The 25,078-nt window shown below is 41.7% G+C and overlaps 1 protein-coding gene across 4 annotated transcripts in view; it reads left to right on the top strand.

Moving 5' to 3' along the window:
* tcf12 (transcription factor 12) overlaps positions 1–25,078 on the top strand; it is a 95,880-nt gene that overhangs the window by 18,429 nt on the left and 52,373 nt on the right. For all 4 annotated transcript variants that reach the window (XM_017458280.3, XM_017458281.3, XM_017458279.3 and 1 more), the window contains 2 exon segments: positions 127–203; positions 7,376–7,478. In XM_017458280.3, coding sequence (XP_017313769.1) covers positions 127–203; positions 7,376–7,478 — 180 coding nt within the window.

The following is a 25,078-nucleotide window of genomic DNA, read 5'->3' as shown; positions in this document are numbered from 1 at the left end:
TACACACGAATTAAAATATTTCTTTCTGTCCCCTCACTTCGGTCTCTTGTTATCTGTGTTCAGTGTGTTGTACAGTACAGTAGAGCGTTGCAGGATGATGGAGTTGTGTATCTGCTCTGTTGACAGGTATAGATGAGAGGACAACCGAGGCGCCTTGGGCCGCAGGTGGCCAGTCCAGCCCTTCCTATGACGAGTCCTCCAGGGTAAGAAAGATCTCTCTCGCGCTCCTTTTCTTTCTCTCGAACGGTCCCTCTTCTTCTGTCTCTCGATCTTACTTTATCCAGGACGACACTGAGCTTTCTCTTCTAGTGCCCAGAACCTGTAATAATGACCAGTGCTATGTTCACGTTTGATCTGTTTTCATAAATATCTCAAAATAAATAAATAAATGTTTTAGATACCAAACTATAAAGTTTCATCTTAAAGAATTACATATCAAATATTTATCAAGTGTATATATATAAATAAATAAATGCATACCATACCTTTACTACTACTACTATCCCCATGCATTATCATAATGGCATTTATAAATAAAAATGCAAATTCAGCAGACCACTTTAAATGATAATGATTGATATTATTGGTGGTTCTAGATATGGAATCTCTAAATAACGAATGGTTACGTTTCCAAGGCTTGGAAATATAGCTCTGTGTAATTGGAATGGAATCATGGATGCATTTCAGATCTGTGATAAGCTGAGATTTCCATGCATGCAAATAGTGTCAGCCAAGGCTTGTGCCTTATTTCATTTCACACACACACACACACACACACACACACACACACACACAGAGGCATCTGTAACAGAGTGTGAAGATCTCTCTGTTTCTCGATTTGTTTGTTTGTCTTGTACACATTGGTTCGTTCTGGGTGCCCTGTATGAATTTCATTTAATGTCACTCTCCTGTCACTTCCCATCAGAGATCAGTCAAATGTCAGCGGCTCCCATGCCATGTTACCTTGTTTATTTTCCAATGCCCTTCCCCAATGCACATCTACAGGCTATGGCTCCGGCGCCGGCCTGATTTGAATTATAAGTTGGAGATGCTTGAGATATCTTTGCTCTAGGTGCATATAAATCAGCGATACTGACATTGCGAGGGGCGGGCATCAGTGAGCAGACAGCTGTTCCACTCCTTCATACGACCCGCACACACACACACAATCACATGTAATCATTGTACCAGTACTGATTTGTAATACTGTATGCTTTATAATCATTTATCATTGCCAACGACTCTGACCTGGAATAATCAATAGCATTTCCAAAACAGTGCACACAGCACAAATGGCCACTTCTCTCCCAGAAATCCCCTTGTGTGTGCCTGACACCAGTGAAGTGTGGCATGCGTAGAGTAAAAGAAAAGCTGCATACCTATCATCATACATGGCCTGCTTTCCAGCCTGTCAAACACACATCCAGCCCACTTTGAACAGAGAGCATGGGGAGATTCCCTTAATCCTCACCTCGAGTTAAATCCCGCTCGTATCTTTCCATCCACCCACCTATTAACCCCCGTGTCCACACAAACAGTCTGTCTGCCATTTGGACTTTGTGTTTATACGTGATGATCCTCTGCGACCATCGTCAGCCATGTCCTGTGTCCTATAAACTGTGTGGATAGGAATACGGAACGATGAAGTTACTCTTGCACCAAATGGTCTTCTTCACCCATTTCAGAGATCAACATTAGCATACATTGTCTGTGCATATCACATGTGCATAGCACTTTCACAAACCTCTCCACCTGATAGAAAACAAGAAAGAAAGAAAGAAAGAAAAAAACATGTGAACTGTCCTTTATCTCAGCCGTTATCCTCTTGTGGTTTGTTCATGGAGTGCTATCAGAGAGATCAACCACAGCCGCTCAATAGCGGGCCGAGAATTCCCCTGCAGTGTATACAACGTGTTTAAATCTTATCACCATCTTCATGTGTCACAGCACTTGTGTGGCGTTTTACCAGTATCTCAAATCTCTCATCAGATAAACGAATATATAGTAGGAATGGCCGTTTAGTCATTAATTTTTCTTTAGCATGGAAAATTTGTCCTTCTAACCTCTCTGAGATCATTTGTCTTGTTTTCTGCAGTTCTCGGTCTGCTGTTTTTTTAAACAACTGACAAAAGCTGAATCTCCGCTCGCTCTCTCTCTCTCTCTCTCTCTCTCTCTCTCTCTCTCTTGCTCGCTCGTGCTCTCTCACTCTCACTCTCGCTCGCTCGCTCGCGCTCTCTCTGCCGAGCGTGTGTATGATTAGTGGGCTGTGAACAGGCTCCAGTCCCTGAATACTGACCTTGGCCAGCAGCCAGACTCTGGATCCTGGGCAGCCACGGCCGCAGGCCTCCTGTCTGACAGCCCAATCCGCGCCCTGCCATCCCACAATGCCTCGTCCTGTCCATCATGCTCCTATCACCTGTCCCCCAAATGCGAGAGCGCAAGCTAACGTTCACCTGGATGCAGAACTCTGGCGAGAGAGAACTCTTTAAACGTCACGTCAGGGGACTGGGTCATCTGCTCGAGCGTTGGCCTGCATGCTTAAGCAGTGATTTGACAGTCATTTAGCCAGCAGTAACTGGACGGTGACAGAACACACACACACACACACACACGTATACATAAACACAGAAGAACACAGGAGAATGGTGCATTAAGAGATGATGAGCCAGGCATGATTGATGATCTAATGGTCCCAGAGGAGCAGAAACTCCCCTTGCCCTCCCTTATTCACCTCTTCTATCTAGCTTATCCCTGCAGACCTTCCCCTCCAAAGTGTTGTCCTTTTCAGGCGCTCTGGCAGCTGTCAGCTCCGGGTCACAAAACGCAAGCAAGCCGAGCGCACGACTATTATACGAAGACGAAGCAGTTAATTTATGCGTGTAGGCATGCGGCTATATGCTAGATATATGGCGTGCCACGTAAAACCCAACTGATTCTTGGAGCATGAAAGACTGCTTCCTCCCTCTTGCCTTTTTTCCATATCTCATGCTTTTAGTAAAGCAGATCATGGGGTGATTAACGGACGGTGGCCTGGCAGGAACACAATATAGAGAGGGGGTTTTTTGGATTGTATGTGCACTAGCAGAGCTTTACTGCTTTTGAAATTTCCCTGTCACGTTCTGTTTACCAAGGAAAAAAAAAAGGTTAATAAGATTTAATGTATTTTTGACTTACTCCATGTTGAATGTGGAGAATATGATGTGAGAGAGGAAAGGTCTATAGAAAAAGGAGGCAGCGGCTGCTCTGGGACTCCAGAGAGAGTTAATGTTGTTTGCGAGTGCAGCGGCAGACAGATTTTCACAGGGCCTGGGATTAGAACAGCTACAGAGTCTCTTTTATGATGGGGAGCCCTGAGTTTTAAAGGAGCATACTGTGACCGATATTTAGAGCCAAGGCCCTGAAGCTGATAACAGTCATGAAAGGGCAGTGTTTAGCTACAGAAGAATGAAGGAGGGGGGGGTGTTTTCGCAGGCACCTTGGTAGGATGAACTGCTGTCAACATAATTTTACCAGCTAAAAATGTTAATTTCTGAACATCGCATATTAGAAATAATGTTGCATGTTAGATACTACATGCTAGAAAGTAGTCAACATAATGAAGTATAAGCTGAATATTTTTCTGATAGCTGAGTTCCATATTGTTCAGAATGGATTGATGTTAAATAGTTTCTTATGAGAGAATTAAGACAAACATCATAAGGAAAAGTTGTTTTTATGTAAAACAGATCTCCACCATAAGGCAAAACATGAGATATCGAAGCCAATACAGAGCCACCTGGAAGTGCCTCTGTTACATGGCTACCCATCTAGAGTTGGGGAGCCAGAAACAAAGTAAAGAAACATTAAAAATAATGAAAGAAAAAGAAAAGCTTGGAGAGGGAGGGAACCAGGATGTCCAGCCTCCTGTCCCGGAATCAACAACACAACCACCACTTCAAAGAAAAGAACTTTTAATTCAAAGTTGTAGAGGATGGTTAATCACAACCATAGAAGAACGAATAATGCCAAACAGAACAATCATAAGAAAATAGGGAACAATAGCCTCAGGGTAGGGCAAGGCCAAAATAACAAACAAAACCTAACTAACTAACTAACCCAAAAACCTCTTTAAATGACCTAGAAGATAAAACTAAAAGAAAGAAAGTAAATTACAAAAACCCCTCCCTCTCTCCCTGTCTAACCATAAACAGGAAAAAAATAAACAGGACTACAAACAAAAATGGCACCCTCCCCCTACATTCCCCAAGCAAGAAAGAAATAAAGATACTGAGCAAACACTTCAGATACTGCACAAACCCCCGAGCTCACGTACTCAGAAACAACGCAACATTATAAATCAGCACATGATTCTGGGGACCAGGAGGAAGGCTTCATCCCCGTCCAAAGAAGTCTCTCTCCTTCTCCACAGATCCGATGCTGCTTATGTCTCTGCTCCTCCCGTACACCATCCTATCACCTCAAACATTGACTAATTAGATACAGCTGGTCAGAGTACCTGCGTTACGATGGAGGGGGAGAGAAAGAGAGCAGAGAAGAAAACGCATCCAAAACAACACTATAAACATACGTCCTCAGACGTAACACTTCCAACGTTTTTGTGATTCCTCTCGCTGAAACCAGACACTGAAATTGACTATATTTGCTTACGGTGGTGCTTGTTTACATGGCACAGGTCTTTCTGCTGAACAGTGCAGCTTGCTACAGCTTGACAACAAATGCAGACCTAGGACTTCTCATATCCTAGCCAAGTGCATGTTATTTTCCTGTCGCATGACCCTAACCGTGAAAATACTAGGTTAAGATGGTGACTTGATGGGTATGAGTAGAAAAAGTAAGTCATTCATTTTCATTGACCGCTTTATCTTGCTCAGGGCCACGGGGGAACGGGAGCAAAGCAGGAATACACCCTGGATGCGATGCTTTTCCATCACAGGATCCCATGTGCGTGTGGCACATTCACACCTTGCGACCATTTAGCAAGCTTTTTTGTTTTGTGTTTTTTTTTTTTTGGAGGTGGGAAGAAACCGGAGAACCCCGAGGACACCCCCTCAGACATGGGGAGAACTTGTGCAGCTTTGCACAGACCAAGCACGGGATTGATCTGGGTAACCTGGAGCTGTGAAGCAGCACTACCCGTAACGCCACTGTTCACTACTGCCCATGCAGTATTATAGTACTACTTGAAATTCGAATAAACGGTTTTAAAAATGAAACCCGGCATACCTGCTTTGATGTTTAAATATCCATGGTGCAGCCGTGTTTCTCTCATCGAGTGAACGAGCACGCACAAGACACCGAGCTTATTGATTCCAGCATGCAAGACACAAGTGTGCCAATACTTTAGTGAAAATTAAGAGGAGTGAACTTTCACTTAATAGTGGCCCACACACAGTCGAGGGTGCCAATAATTGAGTCTTTCGCGAAAATACAGAGGAGTTCGCGTGCAAACCATAACAGAAGACGATTAGAAAAGGATTAGCGGTCATGCTATGTCTGGGGCTGAATCTCAGATGTATTCAGCACTATTTTTGAGGGCACTAGGTAGGGTATTCAGCTCCATTACATCCTGTGTAGGGCGCAAAGAAAGGGTATATGATGCCATTTGGGAATTACCTTACCTTGGATAATGGCAGATTTTACTTCAGTAAAAGGGGAAAAGTGTAAGATCAGTCTAAACAGATATAAGAAAAGGTTAATGTGAATAAATAAAAAATAAAGAAAGAATCTAAAACCATAAATTGCTGTTTAAAAGTGCGTAGATTATTTAAACTGCTGATCTCTTAAATCCTCAAGACAAATGAGTGAAAAGAGCATACTTAGGCTAATGTAGTGTATCCCAACTACTGAAGATTTTTGTGCTGGCGTAGACATTAATCAGGACGATTCTGTGACGACTGTTTGATCAATTGATGGTCTGAACTATTTTTACCTTCACCCATATGTCCCAGCTTGCCTCACGTGGTACCTGGGCAAGAAAGATAACCAAATTCGACACGGGTACTCAAATATGTCACGGCTCGCTTGCTGGTGCAAATTAGGACAACGTGAAGGGTTATGGGTAATTTATACTATCCAGCGGATAAGTGCTATACGTGTAACAGCCACATTATTGGACGTCTGCCTGATTTAAGACTACTCTTGACAAGCCAAGATGGTTCACTCCAGTGGGTGTTAATCAACTAGTTGGTGCAACGTTTACTGAATGCCAAAGAATTTCTTGCATATTATTCTGTAATTGAAACTTTTTGTGTGGTATCATTAAATTGTATCTGTATAATACAGTGTATTTACGACTGTGGTGAAGTGCATAGGACTGATCAGGAGTGTTTTGTTTCGTGCTTTTGTGTTTATATAACAATAAACGATTTGAACTCTGCGAATACAGACATGTGACTTAGATGGAGATGAAAATAGTCCTGAAGTCTAAAACAAGGCGCACACTTTGTGCTACACTACATGCCCAAAAGTATGTGGACACCTGACCATCACACCGATATGTGGTTCTTCTCGAAACCGTTTCCACAAAGTCAGAAGTCTAAAATGGCTTTGTGCGTTCTAGCATTGTAATTTCCCTTCACTGGAACCAAGAGGCCCAAAACTGTTCCAGCATGACAGTGCCTCTGTGCACAAGCGAGCACCATGAAAACATGGTTTGCCAAGGTTGTTGTGGAAGAACCCATGGTGCGAGCCCTGACCTCAACACACTGAACACCTTTGAGAGGAACTGGAATGCTGACTGCACCCCAGGCCTTCTCACTCGTCATCAATGCCCGAATCCCCAGGGCCACGCTCCAACAAATCTAGTGGAAAGGCTTCGCTGAAGAGCGGACAACGGGTGGACCAATTCCATGTTAATTCCCATTGTTTTGGAATGGGCTCATATAGGTGTGACGGTCAGGTGTCCATACTTTTGGCCATGTAGTGTAGGTTGGAGCAGTGCATCCTACGTTTGAACTCAAACCCACGGTCTTTTAGTGCAGCACAATCATATCAGCTTAAAGACTGTGCTAATATGGGAATGTAATATGGAAGTCTCATTTGTAATCTTTTGTCAAAGTTGCATTTTTTTTTTTTTAATCTGATTTTTAAATGCATGCACCATTAATTTAGTGCTTTTTATGGTTTCACATGCACGTGTTGTAGGAGCTGGCTTATCTTCAGGGCTCTCTTTGCCCTTTTAATGAAATGCATCCAAGATTTAAAAAAAAGAAAGAAAAAGAAAAGTTCTTTGACACCAGGAAGAAATTGATCGTTTCAGGGAATGGTTGACCAAATATGCTGCCCGTTTCTGCTTCAGTAATTAGAGGAGTGTCATAGCACTCAATTAGCAGAGCTGGCTAATAATGTGCTTAATGCTGTGATCTCTTTCCCCCAGGGTTTCTCAGACAGCCCTCATTATGGTGATCACTTGAGTGACAGTCGATTAGTGTCCCATGAAGGATTGTCCCCGACACCTTTCATGAGCTCCAGCATAATGGGTGAGTATCCAAGGTGATTGTCACCCCGTCCTCCTAACCCCCCCCCCCCCCCCCCCTTCCACCCTGAGCAAGATTTTTTTTTTATTTATCCCCTTCAGTGTGCTTGTCACACATTTAGTTGCTTCACTTTATATTACAGACAGCATCGCCTATATATAAATGCCCCTCTGACTGTCTCTCCCTCCCTCCACCCCTTCTTTCTTTCCTGTGTTGACTGTCCTCAGAAGCTGACCCCCTCCCTTCTCAGGGTGGAAGTCACGCCATCAGTACAGTTTTCCATCACAAAAGACTTTCTTCTACCTATCATCAAAAAAGCCAGCAGCTACTTCCACTAGCAGAGAGAGTGGGGAGGGGGGGGCGGTGGTGAAACAAGCAGATGTGCCAGAGATCATTTCTCACACAAACCAGTCAGGTCATAAGATTTCTGAGGTCTTTCTGTTCACTCCACAGAGGTGTGTGAAAGCGAGATGAACCAAGCCGAGTTCCTCTTTTCACTCCAAATATATTTCAGATGTTTTTCCATCCGAATCGATAGAGGAGGTCGGGCTTCGGCTTTCCTTCCTCTCTCTCTCTCTCTCTCTCTCTTTTTTTTTTTTTTTTTTTTGACTCTGCTGCACTTGTTCAGAAATGTACTCATAAAAATGCACATTAGCAAATGATCTTGCTTTCTCGTTGTTCAGGTCATATATTGACTAATTCATGCCTAATTTTTTTAATCATGCTCTCTGCAGATACGTCATGGTGTGCCTTGGGCTGAATTCTTGCCCTTCACTGATATTTCTGTAGTTTAAAGACTGGTTAAGCACTTTTTCTGTAGCTTGGCTGGTGGTCGAGTTTTTTCATGAGAAATGTCTGTTATGTGCATTAAAAACTATTTCCCACAAACGGGCGAATTGGTTTAAAAACAAAAAAAAAAGTGTGCTTAGTTTATTTTGAGTGTGATTGATGGATGAGAGTCGTGTACTGAAGCTCGTTCTTTCCTGCTCTGGTGTGATGCACTGGCACATGACAGCTTTATGGGCGGCCGATCACGGCGCTTTGCCGCTTCACCCTGGAGACCGGTTTCCATGTAAGGTGGCAAGTTTATGCATGAGCGCTAGTGATTGAGAGATGACAGGGAAAAAAAAAAAAGTTCTCTTCCTGCCAATAGTGTTTGTGTGTGTGTGTAAAACAGAGAAGAGGGGATGTTTGCTTCTTCAGTCTTACCGATATAATTATAATTATTCCTGAAAATCGCAAAATATGGAAATGTTCAGGAATAATTAGACAATCTGATAGCGCAGCTAAATTGCACGCATTTATCCGGTCAGGATTGGACGATGAGCCTGGTTCTTATCAGATTGAATTTAAGCAGCGATATCTGGGATTTACACGGGAATTATGCATTTCGGAGCAACCTCATTAAAACCACGCTCAGACATTATTACTTACTAATGAAAGAGCCCGACCCAGAATGAGAGGCGTAATACAATTAAGAGTCAGCATCAAGCCAGTGGCATTTCCGTGGACACACCAGTTCACGTGTTAGCGCAGGAAGTGAGTAACCCATTTCCTGTGGTTTATTTATATATTCATTTATTGCGTTTGTGCTGGAACTGTTTAAAGACAGAGCCACAGTGGTCTAAGTGGATTAACTAAAGCCAAATCCCTGTGGTCTTCAATTTCTTCAGGAAAATAGATGTCTAAGGAGGGCACTGCCTTGTTTACCTCCTGTGTATTGATGCATTGCCTTTCTTAATATTTAAATCCACATTTTGCATGTCGAGAAATAGAACAGGAATTTTTGCACTTGAATACAAGTTCTCGTTTGATGGACTTTGGTGTGTCAACATGAAATATTAAAATAAATATTTAAACAAATCCAGTTGTGAAACAAATAATACACTGGCGTTAATGAGAAATATGAAAAATGAATGAATGCCTTTAGTTTTATGCTAAAGCCTGAGGAATACAATTCTTCAAGCTGTATGCGTACTATATTTCTGTGTGTGCGCATGCGCGCACGTTTTTTTTATAATGTTAACGTATTTTATTAACGTGATTAGTGTGCATTGCCTTGTTCAGTCTTTTATCCACATGAAGTACGACATGCCGTAAGCACGTCGGGGTTAGTTGAGGTCACCTATTGTGTATGATAATGAAGTTGGTACAGTTTTTAGTGCGAGGCAGATGGCGGGTAATGACTGTTTATTTGACATAACACTTTAATTAGAGTAACCACCACAATACGCTGCGTGTCTTGAATAATGGAGATTCATTTAAAAGGTCATTCTTAGTTCAAGTGTATTTTAATGGTTTTTCCTGAGCGTAACCGAAAAAAGACGACTCCTATCGTTTTTCAGCGCTCTATTTAGAAACAAAGATGATCTTGCTTGTGACAGCCAAAGCTGTTGAATTGAAACATGTAATTCTGACAATCTTTAAATAAACTATTGTTTAGCATTGTTTGCACAAACGCTATAATGTGGTGGGGTTGTGGCAGTAAGGTAGAAATCACTGTGTGTATCACAATATTGGTACAAAATCAAGATGTTCAAATCCATTATAAGAGTTAAATAATCACATGTACATTTGTGCATGTACAAAGTTTTCGATAATCAGATCTATTTATATTATACGATAGTTTAACCAAGCCTGCGCTTCACTTAACCGGAGGACCATAATGTGTTACATGAGCACATGAATAGAAATCAGCTAATGGAATGAACTCTACAGTCACTTCTCCCGTTCTTCTTCCAGTCTGCTCCTTTACCCAGCATCCTTTAGCTACGCCTCTGCACATGGTCACCACATGACAGCTTCATTTCCCCTCAATCTGTGCAGTTTACTTTCCAAGACTTTCTGGAGCACTGGACTTAAAATCTGTGCGCTTTACATTTGAACTTTCTTCAGGATTTCAGTGATGCCATACGTCACGCCGCTTTCTTGCGCACGTGTCCGAGTTTACCAATGCCAGAGCTGTCTGTGTGCTTGTTTGTGTGTTTGGTGGTTGTATGCTATAGCAGTGTGAGCCTGTTTATCCTGCGAGGTTGAAAGGTGTTGCATAATGATCACAGTGTTCGAGTAGATGTTTCAAGCTATTTTTAATAAGGCTTAATCCAGATTTAGATTAAAGAAAAATCTGCATGCACGTTGAAAATCCTGCCGCTTCAGCCAGGCCAGTATTTACTCGTCAAACAGATCGTAATCGCGAAAGACAAATTAGTTTTGTCTTTTGTTGACATTTCGGACTCCAGTAGTAACAGTTGCCTCTGATGCTTCCTGTGCGTTAGGATTGATTAGTCAATAATTTGTTTCAATACAGAGATTTCAGATTGAATAAGCACTAAGTAAAACTTTATTTTGTCATGTTCTAGCTGAAGATTGTGGGGGGGGGGGTGCCTGAGCACACAGAGGAAAGCCTTTGTTTGGGGTGGGGGTTGGGGGGGGATAATGTGCTTAGTGGGCCTGCTTCAGACAAAAGAAGGTCATATGTGCTTTGTGGTCGGAGAGGAATTAGTGGTTTTGCGTCATCTGCAGTGAAGAAAAATAAACATAAATGTAGAGAATATTAGGACTAATGGGTAATATAAGGACATTGTATCGACGTTTTGCTCCCTTTTTATTTGTCCGAGCCAGTGTGCAGAGAGTATTTTGGGTAGTGGAGTCCTTGCTTAGTTGAGAGTTCTGTAAGAATTTGCATTTGCGCTGGACTTTGGGAACAGTTCATATTTATTCGACTTTCCCAGACTCTCACTAACACGGTGTCAGAGCTTTGTGTTTGTTGTGCGTTTCTCTCTTTTATCTGCACTCGAGCTGATTTATCACCCATTCTCTAAAAGATTCTGGCGTGTGTGTGTGTGTGTGTTAAGGTGCTGGCTACTGGTGCGGGTGCTGAGAGGCGAGGACGAGAAACACTCGGACTCCTGGCTCTCACTCGCTTGGCGTTACAGCTTCATTTTGCAATCCTGGATTTATGCCACATTGATGCCTCAGCATCAAAGAAGGAAAAGCAGTGACAAAAAATAAGTCAGAAAAAGGAAGAAAGTACATTACAAGGACGTTTCAGAACTTCCTTGTATCTATAAAAAAAAAAAGACTTTCTTTTTGCTGTTCTGTTTGTCTATAGCTGAGCGAGTCTGTCATGAAAGAGTTGTGCTTGTTTAGTTTAGTCAACATAATTTAGCCATCTAAAATGTGTGCGTGGGTGTGTTTACTTTTGCTGACATGGATTTGTACTTTCTTTGCTCTGCATGTGTGTCCATGCGCTGTATTTTTAACTCTGCTGACTGGCCTGCGGAAATGCTCACGTTCCTGCGGCCTGCCACCCAGCCACTCTGTTGTATTAATATAATCTTCTTATTATTAGGGGTATCATCACACACTCGCACGCGTGCGTACACACATGCGTACACGCTCAGATTACTCTCCCTCGCTGTCTGTTAGATTGACTCAATGAGGCTGTAATTATTTCCACCAGCATGCATTCCCCGTATGGACCTTCCTTTAGCTCCGTTAATCAGCATGGATCTCAGAAGACCGGCCTTCCTGTTGTTCAGTAATGTCTTGGGATTCCATCCTCAAATCTCCCTCACGCTGCAACACAGCACTAAGCAGCTGAAATCTATTAGTTAAGAGTGTAACATAGCTTGGGAGTGTTTGTTCTACACCTGGGAGATAAGTGAGACCTTGTCTCCTCCTGCTGCATCTGGTGCTTTCATGCCTTCATCTCTTCGTACGTCGAGCTCTAGTGGCTGGTCTGCCACCCCTAACCCTGCCGTTTGTTAATTGCAGACGGGCCTTGAGACTCAACAATGCAGCATTATTACTGTCAAGTGTTATTTCCCTTGCTGGAAGTGTTGTTTGGATGTGCTTTAAGTCCCGCCAGCATTGCAAATGCGTTGTGCTAGCAACTGTAGTCAAGGGAGCGGCTCCTCTGAGGTTGTAGCCGTATTAAGAAAAGGCTATACTGGATTTAAATCAGATTGAATACGAACGTTGTTTCACTATACATGCATATTGTATACATTAATATATTCTCTGCTGATGTGGATGGTCCCACACGGGTACCTGAAAGATTTGTACTTCGTAGCCTCAATGGATAAACGTACCTGGATACTGTAGATTTGTAACCAAGAGCTGCTGCTGTAATTATGAACAATGTCCTGTTGCTCATCGTACAGCATTTATTCACGTTAAGTCACTTGGAACTGTTTGAATTGATTCTTCTACACCCGTGTAATGATTTAGAATCCAACCATCCGAGGTCACTCAGGAGAGGGTTGGTTCTCTTTTGAGTTTTTCCTTTTTCCTCTGGCTTGCTCATTGGGGATCTGAATTTACATCCAGATTTCTGTAAAGCTGCTTTGTGATGATTTCTTTTGTTAAAAGTGCTATGCAAATAAAATGTAATCGGATTGAATAATACCTTCTTTGCATATACCAACTTTAATAGTCAGGAAGAAAGGTTCAGTATTTAGGGCCTTATTTGCCCAAGGCCAAACAGCAGCTATCTGGCAGCCGTGGGACTTGAACTCAACCTTCTGGTAAATGGTGCAGAACCTCAGAAGGAGGTGTGACCTAAAGTTATAAAAAGCTATGGTTTAAAGCTTTCAGAAATAAAACCCCTTTTTGGCTGATGGACGACATTTAAGATTTTCATTTTCTTTAAGTATCTATACAGTCGAGGTCAATTCTTTGTTTTTGCTATGCACTGAAGACATTTGGCTTTGAGATGAGATGGATGTATCAGAATTTCATTTCCCGATATTTACATCTAGATGTGTTCAACAATTTAGAACATGGCACCTTTGGTGGAAGACCACCCACTTTTTAGGTGAACAAATGTATACATAGTCTTAAAGTAAATAACGCTTAATATTTGGTTGCCTATCCCTTGCTTGCAATAACTGCATCAAGTCAGCGACCTACTGACATCACCAACTGTTGTATTCTTCTTTTTCTCGCTTTTGCTGCAGCTTGGTTCACTTGTTGTTTGTTTCAGGGGTCTTTCCCCTTCAGTCTCCTCTTGAGGAGATGAAATGCATTGGGTTAAGGTCTGGTGATTGACTTGGCCAGTCTAAAACCTTTTCCTTTTTTCCCCACTGACGGAGTCCTTTGTTGTGTCCACTGCGTTTTCGGTCATTGTCATGATGAAGTTCCTCCCCAGTAGATTGGATGCGTTTCTCCGTAAATTGGAAGACAGAATGTTCCTGTAAACTTCTGAATTCATTCTGCTGCTACCATCCAGAGTTCCATCATCAGTAAAGATTAGTGAGCTGTTCCAGAAGCAGCCATGCAAGCCCAAGCCATGACACTACCTCCACCATTTTTCTCAGATGAGCTTGTATGTTTTGGATCATGAGCAGATCCTTTCTTTCTCCACACTTTGGCCTTTCCATCACTTTGATGGAGGTTCTTCTTGATTCCAGTACCTTTGTGACTCATCTCTGTATTTCTTTGGGAATTCCAATCTGGCTTTCTGATTCTTACTGCTGATGAGAGGTTTGCATCTTGTGGTATGGCCTTTATATTTCTGATCTTGACATCTTTTTTGGAATGGTGGATTGTGATGCTTTCACTCCTGCCCTGTGGAGGTTGTTGATGTCACTAACTTGTTTATTTTGTTTTTCCTTCACAGCTCTCACAACGTTTTTATCATCAGCAGTTGTTGTTTTTTCAGCCGAACTGTTTGATTTCTGGTTGTTAGTATACTAGTGGGTATGTTTTTTCCCTAAGATATTCCAAATTTGTCGTATGGCTATGCTCAGTTCTTGTGCAATGACTGATTGATTGATTTTCCATCTTTGCAGCTTAAAATGGCTAGCTCTTCTCCCATGGACCGCTCTCTGATCTTCACGTTGGTTTATCTTTCTTAGCAAAAAATGCAGCCTTCACAGGTGAAACCCAGGGCTCAAGACAAGAGTAGACATTAGCGCTATTAATTGTTTAAACAATCAATTTAACAGGAAACACCTGTCGGTCACATGTACAAATGTTCTTGAACACTTGAATAATGTGTGAGTTCATACAAAAGGTGCCATGTTCTAAGTTGTTCAACACATCTAGATTTACGTATCAGGAAATGAAAGCTGAAATTCTGATCCATCATCAAATATTCATCTTTTGGTCTCAAACCCAAATGTCTTCAATGTCTTTAAGAGTTATAAACATTACTTGACGGAGCTAGCAAGAGCCAGCTGACCTGTGTTTAACACCAGGTTCCTGTATTAACTGACAAAGCATACCACTGATTTGTTACGCTTTGTTACATTACTGTTTTTTGCCTTGTGTTCAAGAGGGGTTTATTTATTTATTTATTTAGTTGACGATTAGCAAGTTAGGTTTTATCAATTGCAATGGGTGGCGACCTTCCTGCATTATTTGAGGAAAACTTTCCTTCCATATATATTTTTAAGATGCATGTTGAAATGCCCTTTCAGAAAATACCCCCTCCCCCCTTTTGAATTAATTGTTTGTAGGCTTTAAAAAAAAAAAAAAAAATCATGTTTTTAAAAACATTTTGTTAAAATACACTGTTCTTTTTGCTGAATTTTTCTCCAGAGTGCAGTATGTGTACCGACACTCATTGTGTGCGTGTTTGCGATATGAGACGATCCCGGTGGCTTGAGGTCATTCAATCTCTTTAAGCACGTTCCCTGTTATAAGGGAAATAATTGTGGAATGCTGCATTAATTCCTAAAATTTACATCCACATTTCCTGCCTGTGGTGGGTTTAGTGTTAGCGTGGCTCTCCTACACTGCTTAAATGAATTCCCTGTACAGAAGAATTGTTCTCATCTGTTTCTTCTCTGCTTTTGATGAAAGCTAATGGCTTTCCCGGAAATGAAATTATGCAGTAGTTTAGTGACACCGCAAAGTACACCCACCTTTTTTTGTAGCTCATTTTTACATTATTTTTTTCCCTCCAGCAAGACCTTCTCTCTAAGACACATTTCCCCATCCTTTTGTACTGACTGGGAGTGGGGGAAAAAGAGGCACCTCTCTCTCTCTCACTCTCTCTCTCTCAATCTCTCTCTCACTCACTCTCGCTCTGTGTTCTTTTTTGGTGTTTTAATTGTTCAGTAAGTCTCAATGTGGAGTATTAAATCCCTCTCTGTGCCCTGGCTCACTGGTGTGTGCAGCAACAGAGAGGGGTGTGTGTGTGTGTGTGTGTGTGGGGCTCTGAAGGACTCTGTACTAGCAGCCGCTCTGATTGTGACCAGGTGCTGCTCAGGTGCTCACTCCCTCAGCGCAACAGCAGTAGAGAGGCCACAGGTGCAGCCAAGGCTGTTCCCCTCTCTCTCTCTCTCTCTCTCTCTCTCTCTCTCTCTCTCTCTCTCTCTCTCTCTCTCTCTCTCGCCTACATTCTGTCTTCTCTCTGTTTGAGACTCTGACACTCTTCTTCCTTCACATACTCAAAAATGACATGACAGCACAGGAACTTGAGAAATATTAGTGAGAAGAAAATAATAACTAAATATTAGTAAGAAGAAAGCTACTTTGGATAGTGAACGCAATGCAGAGTGTTTGCTCTGTCCGTGGCAGTATTAGTTCACTGATATTCAAATGCATTTTAACACAATTATAAATTCAAATGCAAGTGTTAAAAGCCACAGCAATGACCAGTTGCATCTATACAATCATTCAGTATAGATTCATTGTGTGAGTGGCAGAAAGATATACGACACATATGAGAGAGGCATATACATCGGCAGCTGATGAGATTAGAGAAAGTGGAAGGGAGGAGAGGCCTGGGGGCTGGTGCGGCTGCGGCTGGTGGTGTTGAGGCTGGTTGGGAAGTGTAGAGCATGGAACCAGTCATTATGCAGAGCTGCAGGGTGCGGTTATCTGTTACTGTGCTCAGCTGAGCGTGAAGAGCCCAAGACGAGCTGAAAGGGCGCAAATCTCCTCTTTCCCCTCTTCCTCTGTCCCTGCATCACCCTCCCCACCCCCTCAAATTTCCATCCAGCCCTCCATCTTTGCCCCAACATCCCTAGGGCCTGGCTCAAGTCTGGGGTGGGGGGCAGCAGGCCAGCTGCAGGCTTCAGCTGGGACCTGCTTGGGCTCGTTTCTACAGGCCTGCCCTGCCTCTGACCAGAAGTATTATCCTATCTTGTTATCTCATTTGTTTCTGGATTCAGAGTGTTGGCATCAATTACAAACACAAAAAAAAGCTTTAAATGATAAAATCTTTTGCATAATTAGCCTTTTCGTCCAGTTGACTCGGATCTACTTCCAGAGTTTAAGTCAACAGTATTTATTCTGTCTGAGGTTAGCTTGTCACTTTTTTTGTTTGGTTTCAGTGCTCCTAATCACACTGCTGTAAATGTGAGGATGACCTGTTCTATCTGACCTCTTCCCTCTGGGAATGGGGCCAGTTGGTCCAAATGGTACACTTGTGGTCTTGCGGTTCTCATTTGCGCAAGATCCACAGGACCTGCGAGCCAGATTCAGCCCTTTAAGTAATATTTTACTGACTGTTTGATTGGTTCCTACCAGCTGATAAACAAACAAACAAAAAACACATTATAGGCTTCTCACATGAGAGACTGCAATTACTCGTGCCCTTGAGTGGAGCGGTAGGCAAGCTTGACTCTGAGACAGTTACACAGCCGCCCACCTCAGAGCTGAAAAACTATCAGCTTTGGCCAACGTTTCCAAATTTACTAGTAAACACTAGTTTGACACAGAATCAGAAAATGTGCATGTATTGTGGGTAATATTTTTCAGATTATAATTAAATCAGCATCAGCGTAGCTAATTAACAGCTTGGGAGCGTGACTTCACTGCTGTTGCTGTTATTGAATTAAAACAAATGTCATTTTTCTCACAAGGTAACAAAGGCAGCAGGTGTCCATGCAGATGTTGTCTAATATGTAAAATGGTGAAATGCATGTAAAGGTGCATACTGCCGTTTAAATGTGGAAATGGCTTCATATTTCATGACGGGGTATTTTCACTCATATAGCAGTTGATCTCTTGCTTCATGATATAGTGCGGTGCAGGAATGAGTCCTAACACCCGGAAATGAGTTAGCATTTTTGCACTTCCGGTTCTATCATCCTGAAGTCAGTGGATTTTTGGTTAAATGCCTGAAATAAGGTCTTTGGTTAACACAGGATCAAGATATTTTCACGTTTTATTCTACAGCATAAAATGCATCAGTAAGAGATAAGATAAGATGTGCATTTATTTATCACAGCAGCACAAGTAGGAGAAGTAACATCAAAGAAATAAAATAATGTCCATTAATACCCCACTCGTGACTTCTTATTTTTACACGTTTACGTGTCTTGTCTTGGAAGACTGACTACACCCTAGGCCTTCTCGCCTGAAATCAGTGCCTGCCCCTACTGATGTAATTGTTCTCTGGATGAATTCCCACAGCCACATTTCAAAATCTTACCCTGTGTCAATAAAACGTATGAGGTATATTCTACATCAGTGGTTCTCAAACTTTTTCAGGGTGAGGCCTCAGCTTGTAGGGTGCAGTCCCTTTGTGTCCCACCAGAGTTGTCTTCTGTATTAACTCTCTCAGCTAAGAGACTGCGTCCTCTATCTAAAACCGTATCCATTTGAACTAGTCTTAGGTTTTATCAGCGTGTAGCTAACAGTACATCAGTGGATGTCTCTATTTGGTGTGTGTCGTGGTGTGCTTTGTATAATTGATTTCATTTATTAATATTTCAAATTTATTTGTATGTACATCATAGTTCAAAGGTTCACAATCCTGACATACATACAGGTAAAAAATAAATTAACATTTTATTTTAATTTAATGAAAATTTTTTTATTTTCGGCCACCATCTGGTGGCCCCCGGTTTGAGAACCTCTGGTCTACATCACTTGATCTCGAGCTGCTGTTTAGAATAAGTTCATCTCAACCTTTTAGGCTACACCTTCCCAATTTGTCATTGTGATTTTTCTTCAGTATCTGTTTGAGTGACTAAATCAAATGATTGAACTTAATTTGTGATGAGAAAAAGTAAGAAGTCGTGCTATAAATGTTTGGACGCTATCTGCGATGGGGAATTTGAATTCCTCTCGTAGTTACCCCTTGTATATGGCACCACCTATAGTAAAGGTATTTACAGCATGGGCTTTTCTCACTGCGGCTCTCGGAGGCAGTAATCTTTGTGGAGCTTTGTTTATTTATTGTAACCTTACACCCACCACTTCACTCGTCCTGCCACAACGGTGGCCAAATTAAATCCTCCTAGTGATGATCAAAACAAGCACGTCCAATAATGCTGAATGACTCATCAGAGAGGCTGCTCAGAAAGATGCCCATGTTTAAAGTGTGTATAGAACAGATCTGGCTTTCCTGCTGTACAGTTCACATGGCAGTCATCAGCTGCTACTATTAAATCCAACACTTTTTGTATTTATTTTTTTTGGGAAGTAATGGCTTAACAAAACACCTAAATCTGTTCACCTGAATCAAAACACTTAGGTTTTCCCCTTATCCCCTCTAAAAGTCTCTTATTAACCCTCTCTCCTCCAATTTCATCTCCCCTGCCCATGCCCTCTCCTGCTTCTCCAGCTTTTATGCCCTATATCCAGGCAGCGGTTCTCGCCAATAAAAATGTTAGCGATTGTTGGATGAAACGCAGTTTAAGTTAAAGGCCGATGATTCATTAGGAAGGAATTTTGCCAGTGGAACGAATGTAGTCTGGGCCATGGCTAATTCTCTGCCACTGATGTGAATGACTCTAACAGACGACTGGAACTACATTTCCACAGTCCCACATACCTGCTGGAATCTGTCTTACACACACTCCCCCTCGCCATCCCTGTTGTGTTCCTCCACCTCCTCCATTGCGTGTTTGGCAATGTTCGTAAGCTCTCTGTCCAATCAGAAGCCAGACACTGGACTTTCCTTAGAGACTGAGAGATCAATATCACTTGAGTTTTTACTGTTAGAGTAACATGGCTTTATATGTGTTCAAACAGTGTTGTTAAAGTGTTTAAAAAATGCTCATTCAAGAAATATGTGTGTGTTTATCTATCTCTCTATCTCTATATTTAATTACAAAGTAGGGTTAGTAATTATTATTACATGCTACACATGTATTCCCCTTGATCAGAACTGGGCATGTCAGAGTCTCCCAGCAATGGGGTGTATTTGTTTTTAGTACAGCAAGTGCTAAAAATAAGTTAAGATTGTGGTTGTGTGCACATGATTGCCTCTTTGCCACCTGCCTCAGGCTTAACGCTTTTTACCAAAGCCCCAAAAAAGGAATTCCTCCTGTTTAAGAGGATCCCTTGTTCAGCATTGAATTTATTTGTGCTGTCACACTTCACTGTAGTGGTTAATCGCTTATATGAGTGTCACTAGACAGTTTTTTTTAATTTATTTTTTTACCTAGCCTACTAGGTTTAAATGTTATAATTGTAATGTGGCACTTGTATAGTGTTTTACTATCCAAAAAGCTTTAGTTGTGCTGTTCGTTTTAATACTGGCTCAATGTTATTGTGAAGAGGTGTGTATTGTTTGCCCAGCAGGGGGCTCCCACCCCACCCCACCCATTCTACACACAGACACCCAACAGTATCTTGATTAATCTTATAACAGACTTGTGGCGATAAAATAATTCATTTGTTTATATTGATTGAGAATGTCTAAGTCAATTTCGAACACCAGTGTACTACGAGAAAGGGTTAAAACACACAGTTTCATATTGGAAGTGCTTCTGGTTTATGATGAGCTTTAATGTCCTTACATTTAACTTACAACTAACCCATTGGCGTCATGGGCCTTTTAACCAAAGGCCTCCATTTACAGCACTAGACGTAGACGTCTAGAGCAGCTACAGAAGATTTCATCTCAATCAAACGATTCTGCTAATTCTTGTACCTTTCCTTAATTCTACACAAATACAGAAAATGTAGAACTAATTGACATGACCACGTGTAAACTATATAGTGCTAAAATTGAGTGCACAGAATGTTCAAAAGTCTAGATAGTGTTACAACCACAGTCGCTCAGGCACAGCGAGGCTGAGTGTGCGCAAATTTGTCTGGCTGGATGTGGTAGCTGACATAAGCATATTGCTAATTCTGTTTGGTGCACCTTCTTCCAGTACGGTCCTGCCAACCTCAAACTGAAAAAAAAAAACCCCAGCAGAACCTTTTTTCTTTCTTTCTTTCTTTCTTTTTTTTTTAAATAATAAATGTCAACTCTAAACAGCACAATTGTTCTTGCTTTTGCAGTCAGTAGTTTATTTGCTGCATATGGAATAGATCTAATAAGCTAATCATCAGAATGAGTTGACAGAAGGTTTAAATCTGAATGAGGCTTAAATTCCACATGGATAAAGCAAGACTCTGTCTTTGAAAGGCATTTTGTGTGTAATAATGTAGGAAGACATGCTTCTCTAGAAGCTAATGGGTAATGGGCTGTGTGAAGCGTAATTACTCTGAGACCTGCTGAAATCAGAGGGGGCTCGTGGGTCGGACAGTGGGGCTTCTGTCCGCCACCTGTGTGCAGCAGAGGTCCTACCGTGCCCCACAGGTGCCGCATTTACACACACACACGCACACGCACACACCTGGCTAGGGGTCTCAGGTGGTTAGCCAGGAGCAGCCGACCTAAAAATAGATCCCTCCTGACAGAGAAGCTGAATCCACTAAACGAGGCTGTGTAATCATGTTAGATTCTTTCAGATGTACTCATTCCAGTAGCATGTAGCATGATCCATTCATACACACACACAGTTTCTACAGCCCTGTGCCTTGTGTGTAATGTAACCTACAGAGTTCACCACCTTGCACATTATTCGAGTACCTTCCAGTTTTCCACACTCTCTGTTAAATCCATGAGTGTTCTTTCATTCTTTCTTAGCCATGCTAGCCAGGAGCCATTTAGTCTAATGAAACCGGGCCGGATAAAGCTCACATGTTTTTTCTTACACTTGTCTTTAAATACAAACAGCACAGTGGCGAGGCTTTGAAGCTGAGTTATCTGAAGAGAGAACATGCGGGACATATGACATTAACAGGAGCAGGAGGGATTGCATAACCCATTGTGGTTGGACCCATGATGAGAGCAGATTAAATCAGCTCTAATTAGAGAACTCTTAGAGGGCCACCCCACCTCTACCCAAAAAAAACGTATGCACGCTCGCCAATGGTTGTACCTTTCTTTGTTTCCCCTACAGGGACACAAGGCGGTTTCTTTAATGCTCAGTCTGTTCTCTGAAAATATATATATGTAGGTTCTTCAGGAATCTTTTTATACGTGTGTGTTAATACTAAAATACTAACAGTTAATTTAATACTAAACTATTCTACTACATTTCTTTGTTACACTGGATATAATTTTGAGGCTCAGTGTAATAAACTGATTTAGACTTGTATAATTATAAAATCTGTATTACATCATACAGATGATTTATACCACCGTCTGTGAATGAAAGTTGTGTAGCGTCATCAGCCTGCCAGCTAGGTAGTTAGCAGTTACAATTATCATAAACTACTTACACTAGAACTTTTTTTTTTAAATTTGAACGACTTAAATATATAAAATATATACTCAGTTGTTAGCATTTTATTATGAACACCTGTACACCCGCTCATTCATGCAGTTATCCAGTCAGCTAACTGGATCAGCCAAGCCATCATGTGGCAGCAGCACTACCACCAAAACTGTACAATTGAAGAGTGGAAAAATGTCATCTGGTCTTTTTCCATTCTTCAACTATACAGTTTGGGTGAACCTGTGCCCACTGTAGCCTCAGATTCCTGCCTCACTCATTCACGAGACATTTCCGCCGGCAGAAATGATGCTCACTGCATGTTTTTTGTTTTGCGCACCATTCTGTGGAAACTATACACTGGTTTGAGTGGAAAATCACACGAGATGAGCAGTTTGATATACTCAAATCAGCCCACCTGGCACCAACATCCATCCGAGATGGATTTTCCCCATGCAGATGTTTGATGTGAAGGTTAACTGAAGCTCTTGACCTGCATCTGTATGATTTTATACATTGTGCTGCTGCCACATGATTGTATAATTGCATAAATGAGCAGGTGTACAGGTGTTCCCATTAAAGTGGCCGGTGAATCTATGTATTCTCAGAAATCCACCATATTCCAATCGTCTTTACACCAGAATTTTTTTTAGTAAGAAATGCAACGATTAGATAAATTCCCAAATGGCGTCCTATTAACTACCTGTGCCTGGGGTATATTCCGTATACCCCATGTATGCAATAGGGTATAAATGTTTTGTTTGTTTGTTTATCTATCTATCTATCTATCTATCTATCTATCTATCTATCTGTTTGCATCATATATTCCCTGTGTTTTATTTAACAGTAACCAGACCTGACACAATATACCACACCTGTCGTGATTCTGTTCATTACTGCTAGAAGCAGAGTTGGCTAGCTAGCTAAGCACACAGATCCTACAGCTAAGCGTTTATAGAGACCATGTGATCCTCTAATAATACACCCTAACTCTAATAATATTAGATGAGATCAGTTCAAGCCTTTGAGGTGGTTTTGAAAGATCACAAACTAAGCTCATTAGAAATGATGCCCAGGATATTTCTAAAAATTAAAATTGAATGTAAACTTAGTGGGTTTATATTTAGTATCAGCCGTCCAAGAGGAGTAAACTATTTAAAACATCAAAACATGCTAAAAAAAAAAAAAAGTACACTGAACATTTTCCGTTTGACCGTATGTCAGTTCTTAAATATTTGTCATTTCCTTTGCCAGCTTACAAAGTGGCCTCCTTGCTGTAATGTGTATAAGGGAATATGCCTGGAATGCAGGGTGGCTAAACCTGGGATCAGAATTTCCCTCTTCCATTCATCCTCCTACGTCCTTCGTTCCAGGCTCCACGGAAATCTCACTGTTTCCTGGCATCTAAAGCCAACCGTCCAGACTGCCTTTGATGTGACTCGAACAATTCAGAATCCAATCCCAGGACGTGAAAGAACGTCTCTGCCCTCATTTTTCCATTGCTTGTTGTTTTTAATTCCTGTCTCAGGTCCGTCACTGTGACGTCGGCCACTTTGTCGCGCTCACAAGAGAAGCCGGCGAGGCACCATCACACAGCCCGGTGTGTAGTATCGAGAAGGTTATTAGATAGCTCATCACCCTGCTCTGTGGAAACCGTGAAGGGAGAGAAGATGGCTTGAGAAGGAGGGAGAGTGGGATGGATGGATGTGTGATTATGAAGTCATCATGCATGAACCGGTGGGCTGGGGCAAGTCGCTCCCTCTCTCGTGAGCCCTCAGGGTGCCATTGATTGGTGACCATGTGTTTGTGGCCGATAGACTGTGAAATGGTGTGTTGCTGCACGGCTGTGTCGCACCTGCGTCCCACCAAGGTGATTGATTGGTTTGGTCATGTGGAATGTTCCCATCTGGTCTGCAGTAATGCATTTCTCTCTCTCTCTCTCTCTCTCTCTCTCTCTCTGTCTCTCCATCTCTCTGTTTCTTTCTCTGTCTCATATCACTGAATAGTGGACACTAGCTGAGGAAGGCGGTTATGCTCAGATACAGCAAAGGCCAAGTGAAAAACATTTTTCCATTTCTTTTTGTTTGCCCACTTAAAACCACGATTGGTCTGCACCGAGTGTCCTGTGGTTCTGTGGGTAAAGGGAGGTTTCTGGGAAATCGACAGGTAAAGCCATTTTGCTTCAGGTTCCACAGGTTCTCTATTTTGAACAGGGATGCTGATCATCTCACAGAGGTTAACGTTAAAAGCACCCGGACGTTTATCTTGATGGTTTGCCTCTGGTGATATTGTGAACAATTCATCAGTATAATTCTTAATCTCACAAAATCCTCTGCCAAATGCCAAATGAATTTTGCCCACCTCTAAACACCTCGTGATTTTTGATTACATCAGCATGCACACAGGTGGGGGGTAAAATACTTTTAAGCAATATCAGGTCATATTTTGCATGCTTGTGAAGGGCATGCCGTTTTCCCTCACTCCAATCAAATCCCGGTGGAGGAAACTGAACATCAACCACCCTTTATGAAAATATCTTCTCTTTTGCTTGGAAGATTTGTGTTATAAATTCAATTTTGTGTTGTCCATAACCCAACATCGATGCATTTTTAAAACCCATTCACACCATATTCAACTGTCTATTGCATTCATACTGATCAATGCAAACAAAAGACTGATAAAATGACTGAAATGATGGACTCTATGTGCCAAACAAATGAACATTTTTCACATTAACCTCTCCCATCATTCAGTGTACCATGAAATATGATGTCTGGGGCTTGTAGTGGATAACTGACAGTACTGACGCGGCTACCAGACACACTGGTTGAAGATTTATCTTGGTTTATCACAGTGATGTTTGCATCACATGCATTTCATATGTTATCTCTATTAAAGTATCCTTAACTATGTAGTTATAAAAAAAAAAAAAAAAAAATATATCTAGGTAGAATAATTAAAAGAAGATGTAATCTGTAAAGATAAGTCATGTTTAGCAACTGTGAAAAATGCCCTAGCAACATCTCTGTGTTCCCTTTATTACAACGCCTGGATCTATGAATATGTATGATATGTAAATTAGAAACGTCTCCATGTCCTCCTGACATCCAAAATGTTGGCCAGCTCGCTAGCTAGCTGTTAGCA

Source organism: Ictalurus punctatus, chromosome 27, assembly GCF_001660625.3.
Source record: "Ictalurus punctatus breed USDA103 chromosome 27, Coco_2.0, whole genome shotgun sequence".
In the NCBI taxonomy this organism is placed as follows: Eukaryota; Metazoa; Chordata; class Actinopteri; order Siluriformes; family Ictaluridae; genus Ictalurus; species Ictalurus punctatus.
This window is presented reverse-complemented; position numbering and strand designations above follow the sequence as displayed.